We start from the raw sequence: 20,877 nt of genomic DNA, 5'->3' as shown, positions 1-20,877 counted from the left end.
CCTCATAGGCGAAAATATTTGATCCTTTTCTTTATTCGAGTGTTTAAGATAAATCTCACGAACTTTTCAAAAGGGATGTCTCCTCTATCTCCTTTTTGCTTGATCTGGGCCGCGACTCATTGCTCACTCATCCTCGTGATGCTCGTTGGCTTCTCTTTACGAAAGTTCAGCGGCTCTCGAACAATCTTTGTCATCTTGAATCCTCGGGCAACGGAGCAATAGTCGTGTAGTCCTCTATTAAACTATCATCCTTCTCTTATCACGTTTTTTTGGACTATATTCGGACAACCGTATTGTCATCCACTTTATCAAAAAACCCATTTTCTTATGACAAGCTCTCTATTTAGCAACTGAACGTGAATCAAGACCTCTTTTTTATGATGAAAATGCAATGCAATCATAACCAAAAAGACAACAAGTTAGTACAAAGCAAAAGCAAACAAGAATAAATAGAACCTATTCGGGTGACCACTAGGGGTTTGAAGTGGTTCTACCTAGGCTGGCTCTTAAGGTCTTCTGTATGTGGTTTAGTTCTAAAAGAAGGGTACCCGAACTGGTAGATTCCTCGATCCTCACCCATTATAGGCTCATATGGACCGAGTTCAGTTCAGGGGAATACATTTCCTTATGGCTGCATGGAGATGACAATCTCACGAAGACATAGGTACGGATGTATCCCGAAAGCAATCCACTATCCTACACGGAGGTGAAAACCTCACGAAAGACTAGTTTCTCACTCTCACATAGAAGGGAAGATCGAACGATCATGCAAGGCAATGTGCAAAAATACATCAAAAAGTAAACCAACATTACAATTATAAAACCACAATGATGAAGATTGTAACAAAGACGAATGAAAATGCAACGAAAGGATCGTAAATTTAAACCAAATTTTCAATCTTAATATTTCCTTGTTGGTTAAATCTATTTATAATGTTTTTTATTTTATTTTATGTATTTACATTTCTTTTTTGATTTGTTACAGATATGGTTTATGAATTGCTGCGCATATCAACCCAGTATGTCTAGAATCTATTTATTTTCTTCTTTTCTTATATTATACAGCTTTCTGTTCCAATTTAGAAATTTTCTGGCTATTTCAAACCAGTGCAACAAATTAAATAAAATGATGGTTATCAAGTAAGACATTTTCCATAACCTGTAATAGTTTGTTATAGTTATACATGGTAGGAATTAAGCTTTTCATTTAAAATGTGTCTTTTTGGTTTTCCACTGAAGTGTCACCACAACATATGGTAAGGTTTATGGCTTTATGAACTTATGCTTTTAGGTACTGCACGTTTATTTTGATTGGTTTGTTTGATTTTGAAGCAAATCAAAGAATTAAAAACTCCAATGAGATGAATGTTTACATTTTTTTAAAAAGTTATATTGTGAATTAAACTCCAATGAGATCAATGTTTAGATGAATGTTTGGATTGGGGGCATACTTAAACTTTATGGTTGAGGCTGACATGATTTTCTCTTTGTAACAGGTCAATGAGTTCAAGTCTATAGAAAAGTTTAAAATTTTCAATACAAACAATTTGTAAGTCATATTGCCTTAACATGTTAGAATTGTCTATTTGGCTTAGTACTAATAGTGAATGTTACAAGTGGGTCAACCTAAATGCTATCAAGAGGCTTGTGGAAGCTGATGCACTCAAGATGGAGATCATTCCAAACTCGAAGGTTTGTACCACTTTCTTACCATGTCGTCTCTGGTGGATTTCTGATTTCTAAATTATAAAATTGGCTGCAAGTGGTCAATCGAATCAAGGTTCTTCAACTGGAAACTGCAGTTGGTGCGGCAATTAGGGTAGAAAATTGTACCAGTTATGGTTATGATGTATTAAAATGTAAAAAGTTCTGTCTAACCATGTGTTTTCCGTACGTGATTAAGTTTTTTGATCATGCTATTGGTATCAATGTACCTCGATTGTGATTCCTTATGTCTTATTCATGAATTTACATTTTAATACGTTTTCAAATTAAATTATACATTTTTAAATTGGATTTGTGAAGTTTCTATAATATTTTTTTATTTTTTATGATCTTTAGCGGCGTTTTTAGGAAAAGTGCCGCTAAAGGTCAGGTTCTTTAGCGGAGTTAATAGGAAAAGCGTCGCTAAAGGTCAAGTTCTTTAGCGGCGTTTGTGGGAAAAGCGCCGCTAAAGGTCATGTTCTTTAGCGGTGTTTGTGGGTACAGCGTCACTAAAGATCATGTTCTTTAGCGGCGTTTGTGGAAAAAGCGCCGCTAAAGGTCATGTTCTTCAGCGGCGTTTGTGGGTAAAGCGCCGCTAAAGATCATGTTCTTTAGCGGCATTTTTTTCAAATAAACTCTGCAAAAGATAGCAACGTTGTCAATAGAGGCATTTTTTGCTGCACTAAAAAACGTTGCTAAAGGCCTAAAAAAACGCCGCTAAAAGCCTATTTTAGTGTAGTGTTAACTGCACAGTCAGTATTGTTCAACAGCAATTCAAAGCACTCTTATGAAGCATTAAGCCGTAGTATACTGGTACGTATTCATGGTGACCCAAGCTTCGATTCTCTTGTAAGCCTGAGCTCAGAGTTAAAAGATTTCGCGGAATCCATGGATGCAAAGATAAAGGCGAGGGCAAAAGCTTCAAAAGGTTACTTAGTCAGATAAGAAATACCCTTGTTCTAGGAAGGTTTAAGGAGTTGAGACTGACAATCCATCAGTCATGTATCGTAGTTGACGCCGGATCGTTTTGGATATAATTATTTTAGAAAATCTTAACAATTGAAGACAACACAATAATCTGCAGTTTAGTGCAGCAATTCATCACTTTTTAAAAACCAAATGCACCAATCAAAAGAAAATTCCACTAGCTCATGCTTATCTGAAACTTACCACTTTGTTCTTTAACTAACAGGCTCATGTCCTTCTCTGAATAAAACAAGCTTTTCAAAAACTTTTTCAAGTATTTATATTCGAAATCTGTATAGGACACATTCAGTGGAGGTATTATAATGAAAACATGACACACTAAAATGGTCCAAATACAAGAAAAACAAATATATATACTTATACCTGACACTCACATCCAAACACAATTTACATAGCTTATATATTCATATAGAACAGATATCCATAGCCTATCAAAAAGCATTTGTTAACACAGATGGTTTCTTTACAAAAAAAAAAAAGGCAAAGAAATTGCAGTGACAGTGTTATGGCAGGCAAGATGTCGAAAGATACAACAGAAAACCAGCCGGAATAACAGTATATATTCAACACTTGCATCCCAAGTGATACAGAATAACAAGACGTACTTGTTAACGGTTTCAACATCACAAAGAAACATTGTTGCATTGACTGTTAAAGAAGAAATCACCAGATTTATCATTGTACTTATTGATAAAAAGTTCCAGATTCAGAGTAAGAACTCGTACATAAGACCAACAAATTGAGGAAGAACTGAATTTAACAATTACATCCACGTACCATTGATGGGAGCTTTAGAACATAAACATTGTAGTAGACTATTCACAATATTATTACTACTATCGTGCTTCTTTCTCGAAGCCCTTTTTATCAAACACAAGAGGAAGCTAATTTTGCCTGTAAGCTATATAATTAGCTAAAGCAATTAAGGGGGCAGATTTCTCAGGATCAAACCCTTGAAGCAACTCTAATGCATCACTCTTCAACTTCTCTGCAAACTCCTTTGATTTGTTTATCCCCATCAATTTAGGATAAGTCACTTTATCAGCCACCAAATCTTTCCCTGCAGTCTTCCCTAATTCTTTAGATGACTTTGTTACATCAAGAATATCATCCACAACTTGAAATAAAAGCCCAATATTCCTTGCAAATTTCCTCAACTTTTCCACATCTTCATCATGTCCACCTCCAAGAATAGCCCCTAAAACCGCAGCTGCTTCAAGCAATGGAGCAGTTTTATGAACATGAATGAATTCTAAATGATCCAACCCCACATTGGTTAGACCCTCACTGGTTATATCCACAACTTGACCAGCCGCCAACCCTTCAGCCCCAATAGATTTAGCTAATTCCCCAATTGCTCTTACAATCCTATCAGGTGTGACACCAACTGTGGATACAGCTATATGTTCAAACGAAAAGGCTAAAAGAGCATCCCCTGCTAACACAGCTATATCTTCACCATAAACTTTGTGGTTAGTTGGTTTCCCTCTACGAAGATCATCGTTGTCCATGCAAGGAAGATCATCGTGGACTAAAGACATGGTGTGGATCATTTCAAGAGCACAAGCTGCTGGCATAACCATGGATTCTTTGCCACCAACAAGGTCACAAGCAGCCAAACAAAGAACTGGGCGGACCCTTTTGCCACCGGCTAAAAGGGAGTAACGCATTGCTTCATGGATTTTAACAGGGTCACGGAGTGGAACAGCCGAGTCCAGGGCTTGGTTAACTGCATTAACCTTGTCTACCATGAATGATTTGAAATCAAAACTTGGTAATTGAGGGTCTTGGTCTTCTTTCATGACCGCGTCTTCTTTGGTAAGGACTGAGGATATCGAAGGAAGAGATGTAAAGCTACGTCTTTTGGGAGTTGAAGATGAGATATATATATATATATATGCATATACATACGTCTTTTGTACTTTATAATTTTTAAAAATATATATATATGCATATATACGTTCTTATAACGTATACGTATATTTTATAATTCCTAAATATATATTTTTTTATGTTTTACCGTTTTAAAATATGTACATACATACATATATTTTTATATAATATTGACATATATTTTAGGATATACATATATACACATTTTTTTTTTATTTTATAAAAATTGTCCACATAAATATACATGTCTTTTCACATCTTTTAATTTTATTCAGCTTCTTTATTGTTATTATTATTTATTTGCTTATTTACGTGTCTATTATCATTTCAAAAGGATATTTTAATTCTATTCGTTTATTTACTTGTTGTTATGTGATTGATTCGTCTCTTATATTTATTTATTTTATTTTTGTTGATTATTTATATTGTTTATGCTTAACTTGTCGTATTCATTATCGTTTTGTTATGCATATTAACACCATACATCAAAAAAGGAATTTTTCTAAATAAGGCAATATTTTACGTTTGGAAAATTGAGAAAACGTGCCCTAACGTGCTGGGTTTCGATTTCTCGTTTGACCAAAATAGCCAAATACTCATTTTAAACTTTCAAAATAAGACCATATTTCGCGTTTGGAAATTCGAGAAAACGTGCCCTAACGTGTTGGGTTTCGATTACTCGTTTGGCCAAATAGTCGAATATCCTTTTGAAATTTTAAAATAAGGCAATGTTTTGCGTTTGGAAATTCGAGAGAATGTGCCCTAACGTGCTGGGTTTCGATTTCTCGTTCGACTAAATAGCCAAATATCCTCTTAAATTTTAATCCATGTCGTTCGCGTTGTTTTAAGGATCATACTCTAAATCTCTTTAAAGTTTTCAATCTTCGACACTAAGACATTAACTAATCAACTAGGTACCAATTTTTGGGCGTTACGAGGGTGCTAATCCTTCCTCGTGCGTAACCGACTCCCGAACCCATTTTTCTGAATTTCGTAGACCAAAATCGTTGTTTTAATAAAAATTAAATCGTTTATTAAAAACAACCACTTTTCGAGGTGACCCGATCACACCTCAAAAAAAAAAGATTGGTGGCGACTCATTTTCGTTTTATTTTCAAAATCCAAGTCGACCCCGTTTTCTCAAAAAAATGGTGTCAACAAGTTATTGACCCATTTATCCATCTTCCTCTTTAAATTTTCAAAACTAAATCCTTAATTTGAAGAATACCCAAACGAAAGGTTAAGTTTTACCAATTTAAAGGATGGACAGAAATATTTGGAACATTGGCCTAAACTCTTGGGTGGATGTAAAATTTAATGATTAAAAAACTAACAAGGACTAATGATATCTCCACGTTCACTAGAATTGCATCAATTTCAATTTATTTATGATAATTTTACGCTATTTAATTTCTTAATTATTTTATTTTTCTTGCATTAGTTTAAAGAGTTGGAAAACCATAAGCCTAAAATTTAAGGGTAAACTATATCAATCGTGGCTCGATTATGTTTGTTTTCTTGTTTTGGTCATCTAATTTTAAAATTTTTTAATTTAGGTATTAATATTTGGATTCACTTTTTTTTTGATTACTTGTCGTTAAATTGATAATGGAAATAATGATGTGGCCTTTTTTTATTTAGTATAATAACATATTTAGTGCTTAATATTTATATATTCTATTAATTTGACTCTAATTTTAAATAATTTAATAAATTTAAGCCTTCAAATTTACAAGTTTTATCAAATAATTTATCCTCTAGTTCTTTTAAAAAATTGAAAAAAGAAAAGGAAAAATAATTTAATTTTTTCAAGTTTTAAACAACACCCAAGAGTAGAATATTAAAATAAATACTACATTTTAATATATATGATGATGATAGTTGCAGAATATGCATGTTTTCCTTTATGAAAATCTGCAGATAAAAGATGCTTCAATTTCAATCCTTTTGAACGACCATTAATTTTCTATTTCACATTTTCTCATCATTTAAATGACATCTACCACTTAATTAAAGAAAGCAAAAATGAAGCTAAGAGTCTGAAATTTCTTGTGGATGATGGCTGTTGACACAATTTTTTTGAGAAAACGGGGTCGACTTGGATTTTGAAAATAAAACGAAAATGGGAGTCGCCACCAATCTTTGTTTTTTTGAGGTGTGATCGGGTCACCTCGAAAAGTGGTTGTTTTTAATAAACGATTTAATTTTTTATTAAAACAACGATTTTGGTCTACGAAATTCAAAAAAATGGGTTCGGGAGTCGGTTACGCACGACGAAGGATTAGCACCCTCGTAACGCCCAAAAATTGGTACCTAGTTGATTAGTTAATGTCTTAGTGTCGAAGATTGAAAACTTTAAAGAGATTTAGAGTATGATCCTTAAAAAACTCGAACGACATGGATTAAAATTTAAGAGGATATTTGGCTATTTAGTCGAACGAGAAATCGAAGCCTAGCACGTTAGGGCACATTCTCTCGAATTTCCAAACGCAAAACATTGCCTCGTTTTAAAATTTCAAAAGGATATTCGACTATTTTGCCAAACGAGTACTCGAAACCCAACACGTTAGGGCACGTTTTCTCGAATTTCCAAACGCGAAATATGGTCTTATTTTGAAAGTTTAAAAAGGGTATTTGGCTATTTTGGTCAAACGAGAAATCGAAACCCAGCACGTTAGGGCACGTTTTCTCGATTTTCCAAACGCAAAATATTGCCTTATTTAGAAAAATTCATTTTTTGATGTATGGTGTTAATATGCATAACAAAACGATAATGAATACGACAAGTTAAGCATAAACAATATAAATAATCAACAAAAATGAAATAAATAAATATAAGAGACGAATCAATCACATAACAACAAGTAAAGAAACGAATAGAATTAAAATATCCTTTTGAAATGATAATAAACACGTAAATAAGTAAATAAATAATAATAACAATAAAGAAGATGAATAAAATTAAAAGATGTGAAAAGACATATGTATATTTATGTGGACAATTTTTATAAAATAAAAAAAATGTGTATATATGTATATCATAAAATATATGTCAATATTATATAAAAATGTATGTATGTATGTATGTATGTACATATTTTAAAACGATAAAACATAAAAAAATGTATATTTAGGAATTATAAAATATACGTATACGTTATAAGAACGTATATATATATACATACGTCTTTTATACTTTATAATTTTAAAAATATATATATATGATGTGGAAATTGATAATGGAAATAATGATGTGGCCTTTTTTATTTAGTATAATAACATATTTAGTGCTTAATATTTATATATTCTATTAATTTGACCCTAATTTTAAATAATTTAATAAATTTAAGCCTTATCAAATAAATTATCCTCTAATTCTTTTAAAAATTTGAAAAAAGAAAAGGAAAAATAACTTAATTTTTTCAAGTTTTAAACAACACCCAAGAGTAGAATATTAAAATAAACACTACATTTTAATATATATGATGATGATATGCATGGTTTCCTTTATGAAAATCTGCAGATAAAAGATGCTTCAATTTCAATCCTTCTGAACGACCATTAATTTTCTATTTCACATTTTCTCATCATCTAAATGACGTCTACCACTTAATTAAAGAAAGCAAAAATGAAGCTAATAAGTCATTGAACTGATAGGAGAACTCTAACAAAGAATAAAAGCCTTTGTTTCTTTTCCAGACTAATCTTCAATATTTATTAAAATTTTTACATTTAATAAATGTTATATGTTGCAATATTTATCAAAGTCTTTTAGTTTTTAAAAAGCTAGCCACGATTAAAGGATTTTAATTCAAAACTTGTTGCACCTTTTGAATCTAACTTATTTCCAAGAATGTAATTGCTTACTAATGTTGAAATCTTATTTAGATTTTAGTGTAAAAAAAATCATACTCTTGACATCTAATTGTTGGGTGTTCGTTGAAACCTGAAAAAACTAAGTTGATTTATCCTTCTCTTTCTTCTAACTCTTTTAAAGAAGTTTGAGGATTAATTTGATAGAATTTGTAAATGTGAAGGGTTAAATTTATTGAATTATTTAGAATTGAGATCAAATTGGTAGAATATGTAATTATTGAGAACTAAATGCGTTATTATACTAGTTAGGAAAATGCCACATCATAATTTACGTTATTCATTTAACGATGGGTAACCAACAAATACAAATGTTAGTGCCTAAATTAAAAATTTTTAAAGTTGGACTTTTCATCATAGTTTTTCCTTTCTTCTCGACGTATCTAGTGCCACCTTTTTATGAATCTCTTTTTCTAGGAGCAAGAATTTCATCATGAAACACCCCTTACCGGGTCTAATTGCCGAACCAGAATAATAAGATGCAACACACAAAAATAAGACAATTACATGCTGATAAATGATAAAACTAACATATTTTAATCTCATTCTTAATGCATTTTTTTATGATTATTTATGCAAATTGGTGAATTTAATGCTCCTAATCCTTTTAATTTATGTTCTTATACTTAGGTGAGCATTTGGGAGGAAAAGGAGCGAAAATCGGAGAAAAAGAGTAGGTTTCAGGAGCCACACGGGCTGGACACACACCCATGTGCTAGCCCGTGTCGATTTCGCAACCTGCTTCCCAAACACACGGAAAAACGCAAATTTTAAGTTTTCTGAGTATTCTAAAGTCTATAAATACCAAATAGAAGAAGAGATGTATGGATCATCAGAGAATATTGAAGAAAAAACTCGAAGAACACCATTGGAGCCAACTCTGAAGCAGATTCCTATTAAGATCGAAGACCTCTTTTTAATTTCTTTTAAAGTTTTTATGAGTTTCTTTATTTCTTGTAGTTTTTCTGACTTTGAGATGTTTTTTATTTAGGATTATGTACTAATTCCCTAGATACCAAGTAAGATGAAATCTATGATAAATTCTATTAATTAACATCTGTTTTACGTGATAAATACTTAATTCTTGTTCTCAATTATGTGTGCTTATTTCTTGTTTTAATATTTCTGGAATATTAATTCATGTTTAATGTGCTTAATTCAGTGGAGGAAAAGCCTCTGTTTAAGAGTAGATCTAGTATAATTGAGTAAAGTTGCATGCAATCCTAGAAATAAGATGACATAAATCTACCGGATTAGAGTCAAATCCAGTAAGGGAATCCATAAATCGAGTTAATGTGACAATAAGGGTTTTAATTAGAAAGAGATTTCAATTAATCAACCTAGAATTAGTTGCTCTTACTCTCGAAAGAGATATTAGCATAATTTAGGTAATTGGGTCAAGCTTTGGGCATATCCATAAAGCTATCAGCATTGAAGTCCAGCTTTGGGCATTGAGAGATGGATTAAAATTAGTGATGGATTTGAACATTATATGTCCTAAAGTTGAAGTTGATTCGATTGTTGTTATTAGTCTCATCTCTAATACTTTAATATTAACATTTTGCTTCATTGATGATGTAACACCCCTTACCCGAGACCGTCTCCGGAATCGAGTACGAGATGTCATCCAATTTAACTTATCGATTCGGAGCATAAAAATTTGCTTTTAAAATTAAATTCACTGTTCATAACAACACTGTCCACCTGCGCAACTGTCACTAATTTAATTATAACTTGAGTTACGAAACTCAAAATTTAAATCCGTAAATTTTCCGTGAAACTAGACTCATATTCCTACTTACCATAAAAGTTTCAGAATTTTTGACTTAGCACATTAGTACAGTTTATTCATTAAAGTATCCTCTGTTTCACAGCTCAATAGATCTGACCTCTTGGCGCTAAAAATAAAATATCTAATTGTATAGAATTCATATAAGGTTACCATTAATTTATTTTGAAAATAGACTCACTAAGGAATCTAAACATATAAATTATGACCTATAATTATTTCTGTACAATTTATAATGATTTTCTAAAGTTAGAACAGGGGACTTCAAAAACCATTCTGACCCTGTCTCACTAAAATTTAAATATCTCAAAATATAAAATTCCTTTGCCTACACCGTTTCTTTCATGTAAAAATAGACTTGATAAGCTTTAATTCTATATATCATTCACCCTCTAATTCCATTTCTACTATTTATGGTGATTTTTCACATTCACGTCACTGCTGCTGTCAAAGAAACTGCTTCTTTGAATTAGTTACCATTTAAACATACATAACTCCAAAACATATTCTTTAATAACTACTTCAATAGCTAACATTAGCCATATCATTTGGACATGCTCAAAATGATTAAGACTCTATACATGCCATAGTTTAAACATTTTGAAAAGCACATAATACCGAGATGGTTATGATAGTGTGATACGAGCTCCGACGGTCCACTATTCGATCAAGTTCAAATCACTATAAAACAAAGGAAAGAAAGAGATGTGTAAGCTATAAATAGCTTAGTAAGTTACATGTAAACAATAATTACTCAATTAATAATTAACACTTTTAACATATAACTAATCAAAACATTTCTTAGCAATTTCAATCACTTACACATACACAATCTTACCAATTCACTTGCATATACATTTTCACACTTAACATTTCATATTCACTTTAATTCATTATTAATCCCGTTGAACACTTGGAATATACACGGATACGTAGAGATTTAGCACATAAGTGCCACACTGATATGTAGCCGAAGCTACCACTGATATGTAGCCGAAGCTACCACTGGATGTAGCCAAAGCTACCACTGAAATGTAGCCGAAGCTACCACTGATCAATAACACTGGAAATGTCCACGGGCCTGCTCACACAAGCTGTCAGGTGTCTGCAACACATGCTAGATCACCCAGCACCCGGGACTCACTGTAACACTGTAACACTGGTCTCTAGTGACATGTCACTTGTATCCAATTCTATTCCTAAGTTCAACCGGGAATTTATACTTAACACTTTATTTTCAACACTTTATCACTTGAATAATTCATGAACAACTTTCCTTCCACATTCAATATTAATTCACATATCAAATATAATTCACAATTTATACAAATATAACTATTATTTACATATAACTTACCTCGGATGCAAAACAACTATTTTTGTAATTTAGTCGATAACTTTCTCTTTTCCCTGATCACTTGCACTATTTCTTCTTTCTTGATCTATATTAACACAATTTAATACATTTTATCAATATTCCATTCAAATACAATTCATACACAACATTTTGACACATTTACATTTTTCCCCATAACTTTTCAAAAATTCCACTTTTGTCCCTAAGCTCGTAAAAATAAAATTCTCTAAATTCTTAAATTTCAAACTTCACTAAATCATATTTCATGCTCATAACGGGCCTCAATTTCACAAAATCACAACTTTATGCACACTTTACCATCTTTCACAATTTAGCCCTTTTTCAACATTTTTCATTGAAATTCATCTAGTAAAACTTGTAATTAACACTTCAAACATTCATTATCTAACATCACTAATCAATTTACAATTATATCATGAATGGGTCAATTTTTAAACTTTAATTTCATTTAAATTAAATGGTAGAAACATGAAATTCGAGCTTCAATAAGCATAAAAATACGAAAATAATTAAAAACGGGGCAAGAAATCACTTACAATTGAGCTTAGGAAAATCAAAACCCTTAACTATGGTAACCTGAAACTTTCGGCAGCAAGCTTCTGATTTTTTTGAAGAAGATGGACACTTATTTTCTCTTTATTTTGTCTTTTACCCAATTTGGACAAAAATGCCCTTGACCCATTACTTAGATATTTTTCTAGAAATATCCTTTTGTGTCCATAACACTAATTTATGGTCTAATTGCCACATAAACACTTCCAATTTCATGCAATAATTCAATTAAGTCATTTAATCACTAATTAGACACACTTTGCATTTTTCTCAATTTAGTCCTAAAAATTCAATTAAGCACTAAAGCATTAAAATTTCCTATCCATATTTTCACACAATATTTGAATCAATCAGTAACTAATAAAAATTTATAAAATTAAACTATTTCACTTCGGATTTGTGGTTACGAAACCACTATTCCGATTAGGCCCTATTTCGGGCTATCACAGATGATTGTATGATGCTCTTAACTACTATCCCGAATGCTAAAATCAAACACACCTTCAGAGAAGGAAATAAGAGTGTTGATGCTATGGTGAATCAAGGGAGCAATTTTCGACCTAATGCCTACTTATGGATGCTTTTGTTTGTTTGTAATGAGCCCGTGAAGCTATTGTTGTTGTGGCTGTGTTTTGAACTATTATCTAATCTAAGTTCATGTTTTCTAACAAATATATATATATATCGGGACAAAGTAATCCTTATGTTAAGGCCAACCCTAATCCAACTTTCAGGCTTTAAGATATGTTTTGAGTCATGGATGATTCTCATAGGAGGTCCCCTATATGTCATAAATCATTAACTGCAGAGTCAGTATTGTTCAACAGCAATTCAAAGCACTCTTATGAAGCATTAAGCCGTAGTATAGTGGTACGTATTCATGGTGACCCAAGCTTCGATTCTCTTGTAACCCTGAGCTCAGAGTTAAAAGATTTCACGAAATCCATGGATGCAAAGATAAGGGCGAGGGCAAAAGCTTCAAAAGGTTACCTAGTCAGACAAGAAATACCCTTGTTCTAGGAAGGTTTAAGGAGTTGAGACTGACAGTCCATCAGTCATGTATCGTAGTTGACGCCGGATCGTTTTGGATATAATTATTTCAGAAAATCTTAACAATTGAAGACAATACAATAATCTGCAGTTTAGTGCAGCAATTCATCACTTTTTAAAAACCAAATGCACCAACCAAAAGAAAATTCCACTAGCTCATGCTTATCTGAAACTTTCCACTTTGTTCTTTAACTAACAGGCTCATGTCCTTCTCTGAATAAAACAAGCTTTTCAAAAACTTTTTCAAGTATTTATATTCGAAATCTGTATAGGACACATTCAGTGGAGGTATTATAATGAAAACATGACACACTAAAATGGTCCAAATACAAGAAAAACAAATATATATACTTATACCTGACACATCACATCCAAACACAATTTACATAGCTTATATATTCATATAGAACAGATATCCATAGCCTATCAAAAAGCATTTGTTAACACAGATGGTTTCTTTACAAAAAAAAAAAGGCAAAGAAATTGCAGTGACAGTGTTATGGCAGGCAAGATGTCGAAAGATACAACAGAAAACCAGCCGGAATAATAGTATATATTCAACACTTGCATCCCAAGTGATACAGAATAACAAGACGTACTTGTTAACGGTTTCAACATCACAAAGAAACATTGTTGCATTGACTGTTAAAGAAGAAATCACCAGATTTATCATTGAACTTATTGATAAAAAGTTCCAGATTCAGAGTAAGTACTCGTACATAAGACCAACAAATTGAGGAAGAACTGAATTTAACAATTACATCCACGTACCATTGATGGGAGCTTTAGAACATAAACATTGTAGTAGACTATTCACAATATTATTACTACTATCGTGCTTCTTTCTCGAAGCCCTTTTTATCAAACACAAGAGGAAGCTAATTTTGCCTGTAAGCTATATAATTAGCTAAAGCAATTAAGGGGGTAGATTTCTCAGGATCAAACCCTTGAAGCAACTCTAATGCATCACTCTTCAACTTCTCTGCAAACTCCTTTGATTTGTTTATCCCCATCGATTTAGGATAAGTCACTTTATCAGCCACCAAATCTTTCCCTGCAGTCTTCCCTAATTCTTTAGATGACTTTGTTACATCAAGAATATCATCCACAACTTGAAATAAAAGCCCAATATTCCTTGCAAATTTCCTCAACTTTTCCACATCTTCATCATGTCCACCTCCAAGAATAGCCCCTAAAACCGCAGCTGCTTCAAGCAATGGAGCAGTTTTATGAACATGAATGAATTCTAAATGATCCAACCCCACATTGGTTAGACCCTCACTGGTTATATCCACAACTTGACCAGCCGCCAACCCTTCAGCCCCAATAGATTTAGCTAATTCCCCAATTGCTCTTACAATCCTATCAGGTGTGACACCAACTGTGGATACAGCTATATGTTCAAACGAAAAGGCTAAAAGAGCATCCCCTGCTAACACAGCTATATCTTCACCATAAACTTTGTGGTTAGTTGGTTTCCCTCTACGAAGATCATCGTTGTCCATGCAAGGAAGATCATCGTGGACTAAAGACATGGTGTGGATCATTTCAAGAGCACAAGCTGCTGGCATAACCATGGATTCTTTGCCACCAACAAGGTCACAAGCAGCCAAACAAAGAACTGGGCGGACCCTTTTGCCACCGGCTAAAAGGGAGTAACGCATTGCTTCATGGATTTTAACAGGGTCACGGAGTGGAGCAGCCGAGTCCAGGGCTTGGTTAACTGCATTAACCTTGTCTACCACGAATGATTTGAAATCAAAACTTGGTAATTGAGGGTCTTGGTCTTCTTTCATGACCGCGTCTTCTTTGGTAAGGACTGAGGATATCGAAGGAAGAGATGTAAAGCTACGTCTTTTGGGAGTTGAAGATGAGATATATATATATATATATGCATATACATACGTCTTTTGTACTTTATAATTTTTAAAAATATATATATATATGCATATATACGTTCTTATAACGTATACGTATATTTTATAATTCCTAAATATATATTTTTTTATGTTTTATCGTTTTAAAATATGTACATACATACATATATTTTTATATAATATTGACATATATTTTAGGATATACATATATACACATTTTTTTTTATTTTATAAAAATTGTCCACATAAATATACATGTCTTTTCACATCTTTTAATTTTATTCATCTTCTTTATTGTTATTATTATTTATTTGCTTATTTATGTGTCTATTATCATTTCAAAAGGATATTTTAATTCTATTCGTTTATTTACTTGTTGTTATGTGATTGATTCGTCTCTTATATTTATTTATTTTATTTTTGTTGATTATTTATATTGTTTATGCTTAACTTGTCGTATTCATTATCGTTTTGTTATGCATATTAACACCATACATCAAAAAAGGAATTTTTCTAAATAAGGCAATATTTTACGTTTGGAAAATTGAGAAAACGTGCCCTAACGTGCTGGGTTTCGATTTCTCGTTTGACCAAATAGCCAAATACTCATTTTAAACTTTCAAAATAAGACCATATTTCACGTTTGGAAATTCGAGAAAACGTGCCCTAACGTGTTGGGTTTCGATTACTCGTTTGGCCAAATAGTCGAATATCCTTTTGAAATTTTAAAATGAGGCAATGTTTTGCGTTTGGAAATTCGAGAGAATGTGCCCTAACGTGCTGGGTTTCGATTTCTCGTTCGACTAAATAGCCAAATATCCTCTTAAATTTTAATCCATGTCGTTCGCGTTGTTTTAAGGATCATACTCTAAATCTCTTTAAAGTTTTCAATCTTCGACACTAAGACATTAACTAATTAACTAGGTACCAATTTTTGGGCGTTACGAGGGTGCTAATCCTTCCTCGTGCGTAACCGACTCCCGAACCCATTTTTCTGAATTTCGTAGACCAAAATCGTTGTTTTAATAAAAATTAAATCGTTTATTAAAAACAACCACTTTTCGAGGTGACCCGATCACACCTCAAAAAAAAAGATTGGTGGCGACTCATTTTCGTTTTATTTTCAAAATCCAAGTCGACCCCGTTTTCTCAAAAAAATGGTGTCAACAAGTTATTGACCCATTTATCCATCTTCCTCTTTAAATTTTCAAAACTAAATCCTTAATTTGAAGAATACCCAAACGAAAGGTTAAGTTTTACCAATTTAAAGGATGGACAGAAATATTTGGAACATTGGCCTAAACTCTTGGGTGGATGTAAAATTTAATGATTAAAAAACTAACAAGGACTAATGATATCTCCACGTTCACTAGAATTGCATCAATTTCAATTTATTTATGATAATTTTACGCTATTTAATTTCTTAATTATTTTATTTTTCTTGCATTAGTTTAAAGAGTTGGAAAACCATAAGCCTAAAATTTAAGGGTAAACTATATCAATCGTGGCTCGATTATGTTTGTTTTCTTGTTTTGGTCATCTAATTTTAAAATTTTTTAATTTAGGTATTAATATTTGGATTCACTTTTTTTTTGATTACTTGTCGTTAAATTGATAATGGAAATAATGATGTGGCCTTTTTTTATTTAGTATAATAACATATTTAGTGCTTAATATTTATATATTCTATTAATTTGACTCTAATTTTAAATAATTTAATAAATTTAAGCCTTTAAATTTACAAGTTTTATCAAATAATTTATCCTCTAGTTCTTTTAAAAAATTGAAAAAAGAAAAGGAAAAATAATTTAATTTTTTCAAGTTTTAAACAACACCCAAGAGTAGAATATTAAAATAAATACTACATTTTAATATATATGATGATGATAGTTGCAGAATATGCATGTTTTCCTTTATGAAAATCTGCAGATAAAAGATGCTTCAATTTCAATCCTTTTGAACGACCATTAATTTTCTATTTCACATTTTCTCATCATTTAAATGACATCTACCACTTAATTAAAGAAAGCAAAAATGAAGCTAAGAGTCTGAAATTTCTTGTGGATGATGGCTGTTGACACAATTTTTTTGAGAAAACGGGGTCGACTTGGATTTTGAAAATAAAACGAAAATGGGAGTCGCCACCAATCTTTGTTTTTTTGAGGCGTGATCGGGTCACCTCGAAAAGTGGTTGTTTTAATAAACGATTTAATTTTTTATTAAAACAACGATTTTGGTCTACGAAATTCAAAAAAATGGGTTCGGGAGTCGGTTACGCACGACGAAGGATTAGCACCCTCGTAACGCCCAAAAATTGGTACCTAGTTGATTAGTTAATGTCTTAGTGTCGAAGATTGAAAACTTTAAAGAGATTTAGAGTATGATCCTTAAAAAACTCGAACGACATGGATTAAAATTTAAGAGGATATTTGGCTATTTAGTCGAACGAGAAATCGAAACCTAGCACGTTAGGGCACATTCTCTCGAATTTCTAAACGCAAAACATTGCCTCGTTTTAAAATTTCAAAAGGATATTCGACTATTTTGCCAAACGAGTACTCGAAACCCAACACGTTAGGGCACGTTTTCTCGAATTTCCAAACGCGAAATATGGTCTTATTTTGAAAGTTTAAAAAGGGTATTTGGCTATTTTGGTCAAACGAGAAATCGAAACCCAGCACGTTAGGGCACGTTTTCTCGATTTTCTAAACGCAAAATATTGCCTTATTTAGAAAAATTCCTTTTTTGATGTATGGTGTTAATATGCATAACAAAACGATAATGAATACGACAAGTTAAGCATAAACAATATAAATAATCAACAAAAATGAAATAAATAAATATAAGAGACGAATCAATCACATAACAACAAGTAAAGAAACGAATAGAATTAAAATATCCTTTTGAAATGATAATAAACACGTAAATAAGTAAATAAATAATAATAACAATAAAGAAGATGAATAAAATTAAAAGATGTGAAAAGACATGTATATTTATGTGGACAATTTTTATAAAATAAAAAAATGTGTATATATGTATATCATAAAATATATGTCAATATTATATAAAAATGTATGGATGTATGTATGTATGTACATATTTTAAAACGATAAAACATAAAAAAATGTATATTTAGGAATTATAAAATATACGTATACGTTATAAGAACGTATATATATATACATACGTCTTTTATACTTTATAATTTTAAATATATATATATATATGATGTGGAAATTGATAATGGAAATAATGATGTGGCCTTTTTTTATTTAGTATAATAACATGTTTAGTGCTTAATATTTATATATTCTATTAATTTGACCCTAATTTTAAATAATTTAATAAATTTAAGCCTTATCAAATAAATTATCCTCTAATTCTTTTAAAAAATTGAAAAAAGAAAAGGAAAAATAACTTAATTTTTTCAAGTTTTAAACAACACCCAAGAGTAGAATATTAAAATAAACACTACATTTTAATATATATTGTAGACACCATTTTTTGATGAAAACGGGGTCGACTTAGATTTTGAAAATAAAACGAAAAATGGGAGTCGCCACCAATCTTTTTTGATGAGGTGTGATCGGGTCACCTCGTAAAACGGTTGTTTTTAATAAACGATTTAGATTCTATTAAAACAACGATTTTTGTCTACGAAATTCAGAAAAATGGGTTCGGGAGTCGGTTACGCACGAGGAAGGATTAGCACCCTCGATGCGCCCAAAATTGGTACCTAGTTGATTAATTAGTGTCTTAGTGTCGAAAATTAAAAATTTGAAGAGTTTTAAAAAAAGAAACGATCCTTAAAAGAAAATCTGATATCGTGAATTGAAACATAAGGTTCTCTTGTTCCGAAGGAATATCACATCCAGCACGTTAGGACACGATACTCTAAACCATCGAAACCAAGATCACCTTATAGTTTAATGAAACCATACTTTGAAGCTTTAAGAGGATATTTGGCTATTTAGTCAAACGAGAAATTGAAACCCAGCACGTTAGGGCACGTTTTCTCGAGTTTCCAAACGCGAAATATTGCCTTATTTAGAAAAATTTTCCTTTTGGTGTTTAGTGTCAATGCTTGACAAAACAATAACGAATACGACAAGGTGAGCAAAATAAAGTGAGTAACAATAATGCAATAGGCAAAATGAAATGACGAGGCGATTACATAAACAAAGCATACAAATAAATAAATAGAACCAACATTTTAGAAAAAGTACAAGTGTACATGAATAAATAAACAAACACCAAATATCGATGATGACAATAAATACAATTATATAAAATGTGTATGCATGTATATTTAAAGCCATAAAATAAGAAATGCATATAAATTATGGAGTATGAAAACGTACATAAATATACATATATAAAAAAAACTGTAAGTATTATATAAAATAAAGATGTAAGTATGTGCATATGTACATTTAAAATGTATATAGGTATACTTATTCTTTAGACTATAAAATATACAGAAGAGGAATATATGTTATTACATATGTAGGAGTTTAAAAATATAAAACACGTGTATGTACAAATCTATAACATAAAATATATACGTATGTATATTTTAAAAATGTGTATATACATGTATATATAAAAAAACATATAGATTGTAGCATATATAAAAAAAATTAAGTATGTAGATATATTTATTAAAAAATATGTACGTATTAAGAAGCATGCATGTACATGTATATGACGAAATCTGAATTTTTTATATATATATATATATGTTTAACATTAAGTAAAATAGTAAATAAGACTGGTTTTTAAACATGTATATTTCTATAAAATAAAGATAAATAAATAAATAAAAACTTGAAGTTAAAAAAAAGAGCCGAGGATCGAATTGGAGTCAGGCCAATAATTGGGGACCAATTCCGCAAATAAAAGGGGGAGGGGCTGAAATGAAGCACGCTCAAGGTCCTTTGGACCCTCAGGGAAATGTTCCATGCCATCTGAACGGCACCGTTTCAGGGAACAACAACGGCGCCTGGTCTAAGGACCGAATTAAAGCGGAAGCAAAGTTTACGGCCCAAATTAGAAAATAAATGAAAGGTTGGACTGCACTTCGACTCAAGTTGGGGGACTAAATGCATAAATTACCCCTTAGGGCAACGCATGCGCAGATCCCCCATTTACGGCGCCGTTTTGTCTAATATAAACATCAAAAAGGAAAGGAAAAAAAATTGCTTCATTTTTCAAAGAAAAACAGAGGGCTCAGCACCTCTCTCTCTCGCATGTTCCAAGCCAGGCCGATAGTGCCACCACCGGCGCCGCCGCGCCTCTCACCGTCATCGGTGATCAGAGCAATGCAAAGGTCGAGTCTTTTACCCGATTTAAAAGGCCATTTGAAGGCCGAAGCCTCTGGGCTCGAAGGCCAAAAGAAGAGAAACCCCCACGGCCTCCTTTCGGTCCCGATTTCACCGACCAAGGCGGTTCCGGCGACGGACCTTGCATGCGGCCCTAGGTAAGTTTCTTCACTTCCCTTTTATTTTTTATTTATTGTAAAAAAGAAACTACTTGAAAAAGAAAATGAACCGAAAGAGAAGAAAAATAAAATAAAAAAAGAAAACTGCAAACAGAGAAAAAAAAAGAAAAAGAAAACGAATAGATTTTTTAACCCTTTTTAATCTGAATTGTGATTTTTGATTAACCTATGTGCGTTTTTTACAAAGAGAATCGAAGCCCCTTTCTACAAGGGTCCGATTTTGGCTTTTATAGCCAAATACAACTGTTCATATCTATTGTTTATGTTCTTT

General features: G+C 31.9%; 2 protein-coding genes across 2 annotated transcripts; both read right to left on the bottom strand.

Moving 5' to 3' along the window:
• Positions 1-3,342: 3,342 nt before the first annotated feature.
• LOC121222402 (geranylgeranyl pyrophosphate synthase, chloroplastic) lies at positions 3,343-4,551 on the bottom strand. Its single transcript, XM_041103132.1, has one exon. The coding sequence runs from the start codon at positions 4,491-4,493 to the stop codon at positions 3,576-3,578; it is 918 nt and encodes a 305-aa protein (XP_040959066.1). The 5' UTR covers positions 4,494-4,551; the 3' UTR covers positions 3,343-3,575.
• Positions 4,552-13,871: 9,320 nt separating this feature from the next.
• On the bottom strand, positions 13,872-20,575 carry LOC121222028 (geranylgeranyl pyrophosphate synthase, chloroplastic). Its single transcript, XM_041101912.1, has 2 exons — positions 20,450-20,575; positions 13,872-15,133 (listed from the first exon to the last, which is right to left on the bottom strand). Exons 1-2 carry the CDS (start codon positions 20,573-20,575, stop codon positions 14,105-14,107), a joined length of 1,155 nt encoding a protein of 384 aa, XP_040957846.1. The 3' UTR covers positions 13,872-14,104.
• Between the last annotated feature and the right edge of the window lie 302 nt (positions 20,576-20,877).

This window comes from Gossypium hirsutum, chromosome D10 (assembly GCF_007990345.1).
Source record: "Gossypium hirsutum isolate 1008001.06 chromosome D10, Gossypium_hirsutum_v2.1, whole genome shotgun sequence".
Taxonomy (NCBI): domain Eukaryota; kingdom Viridiplantae; phylum Streptophyta; class Magnoliopsida; order Malvales; family Malvaceae; genus Gossypium; species Gossypium hirsutum.
Note: the sequence above shows the minus strand (reverse complement) of the source record. Positions and strands in the feature narration are given on the sequence as shown.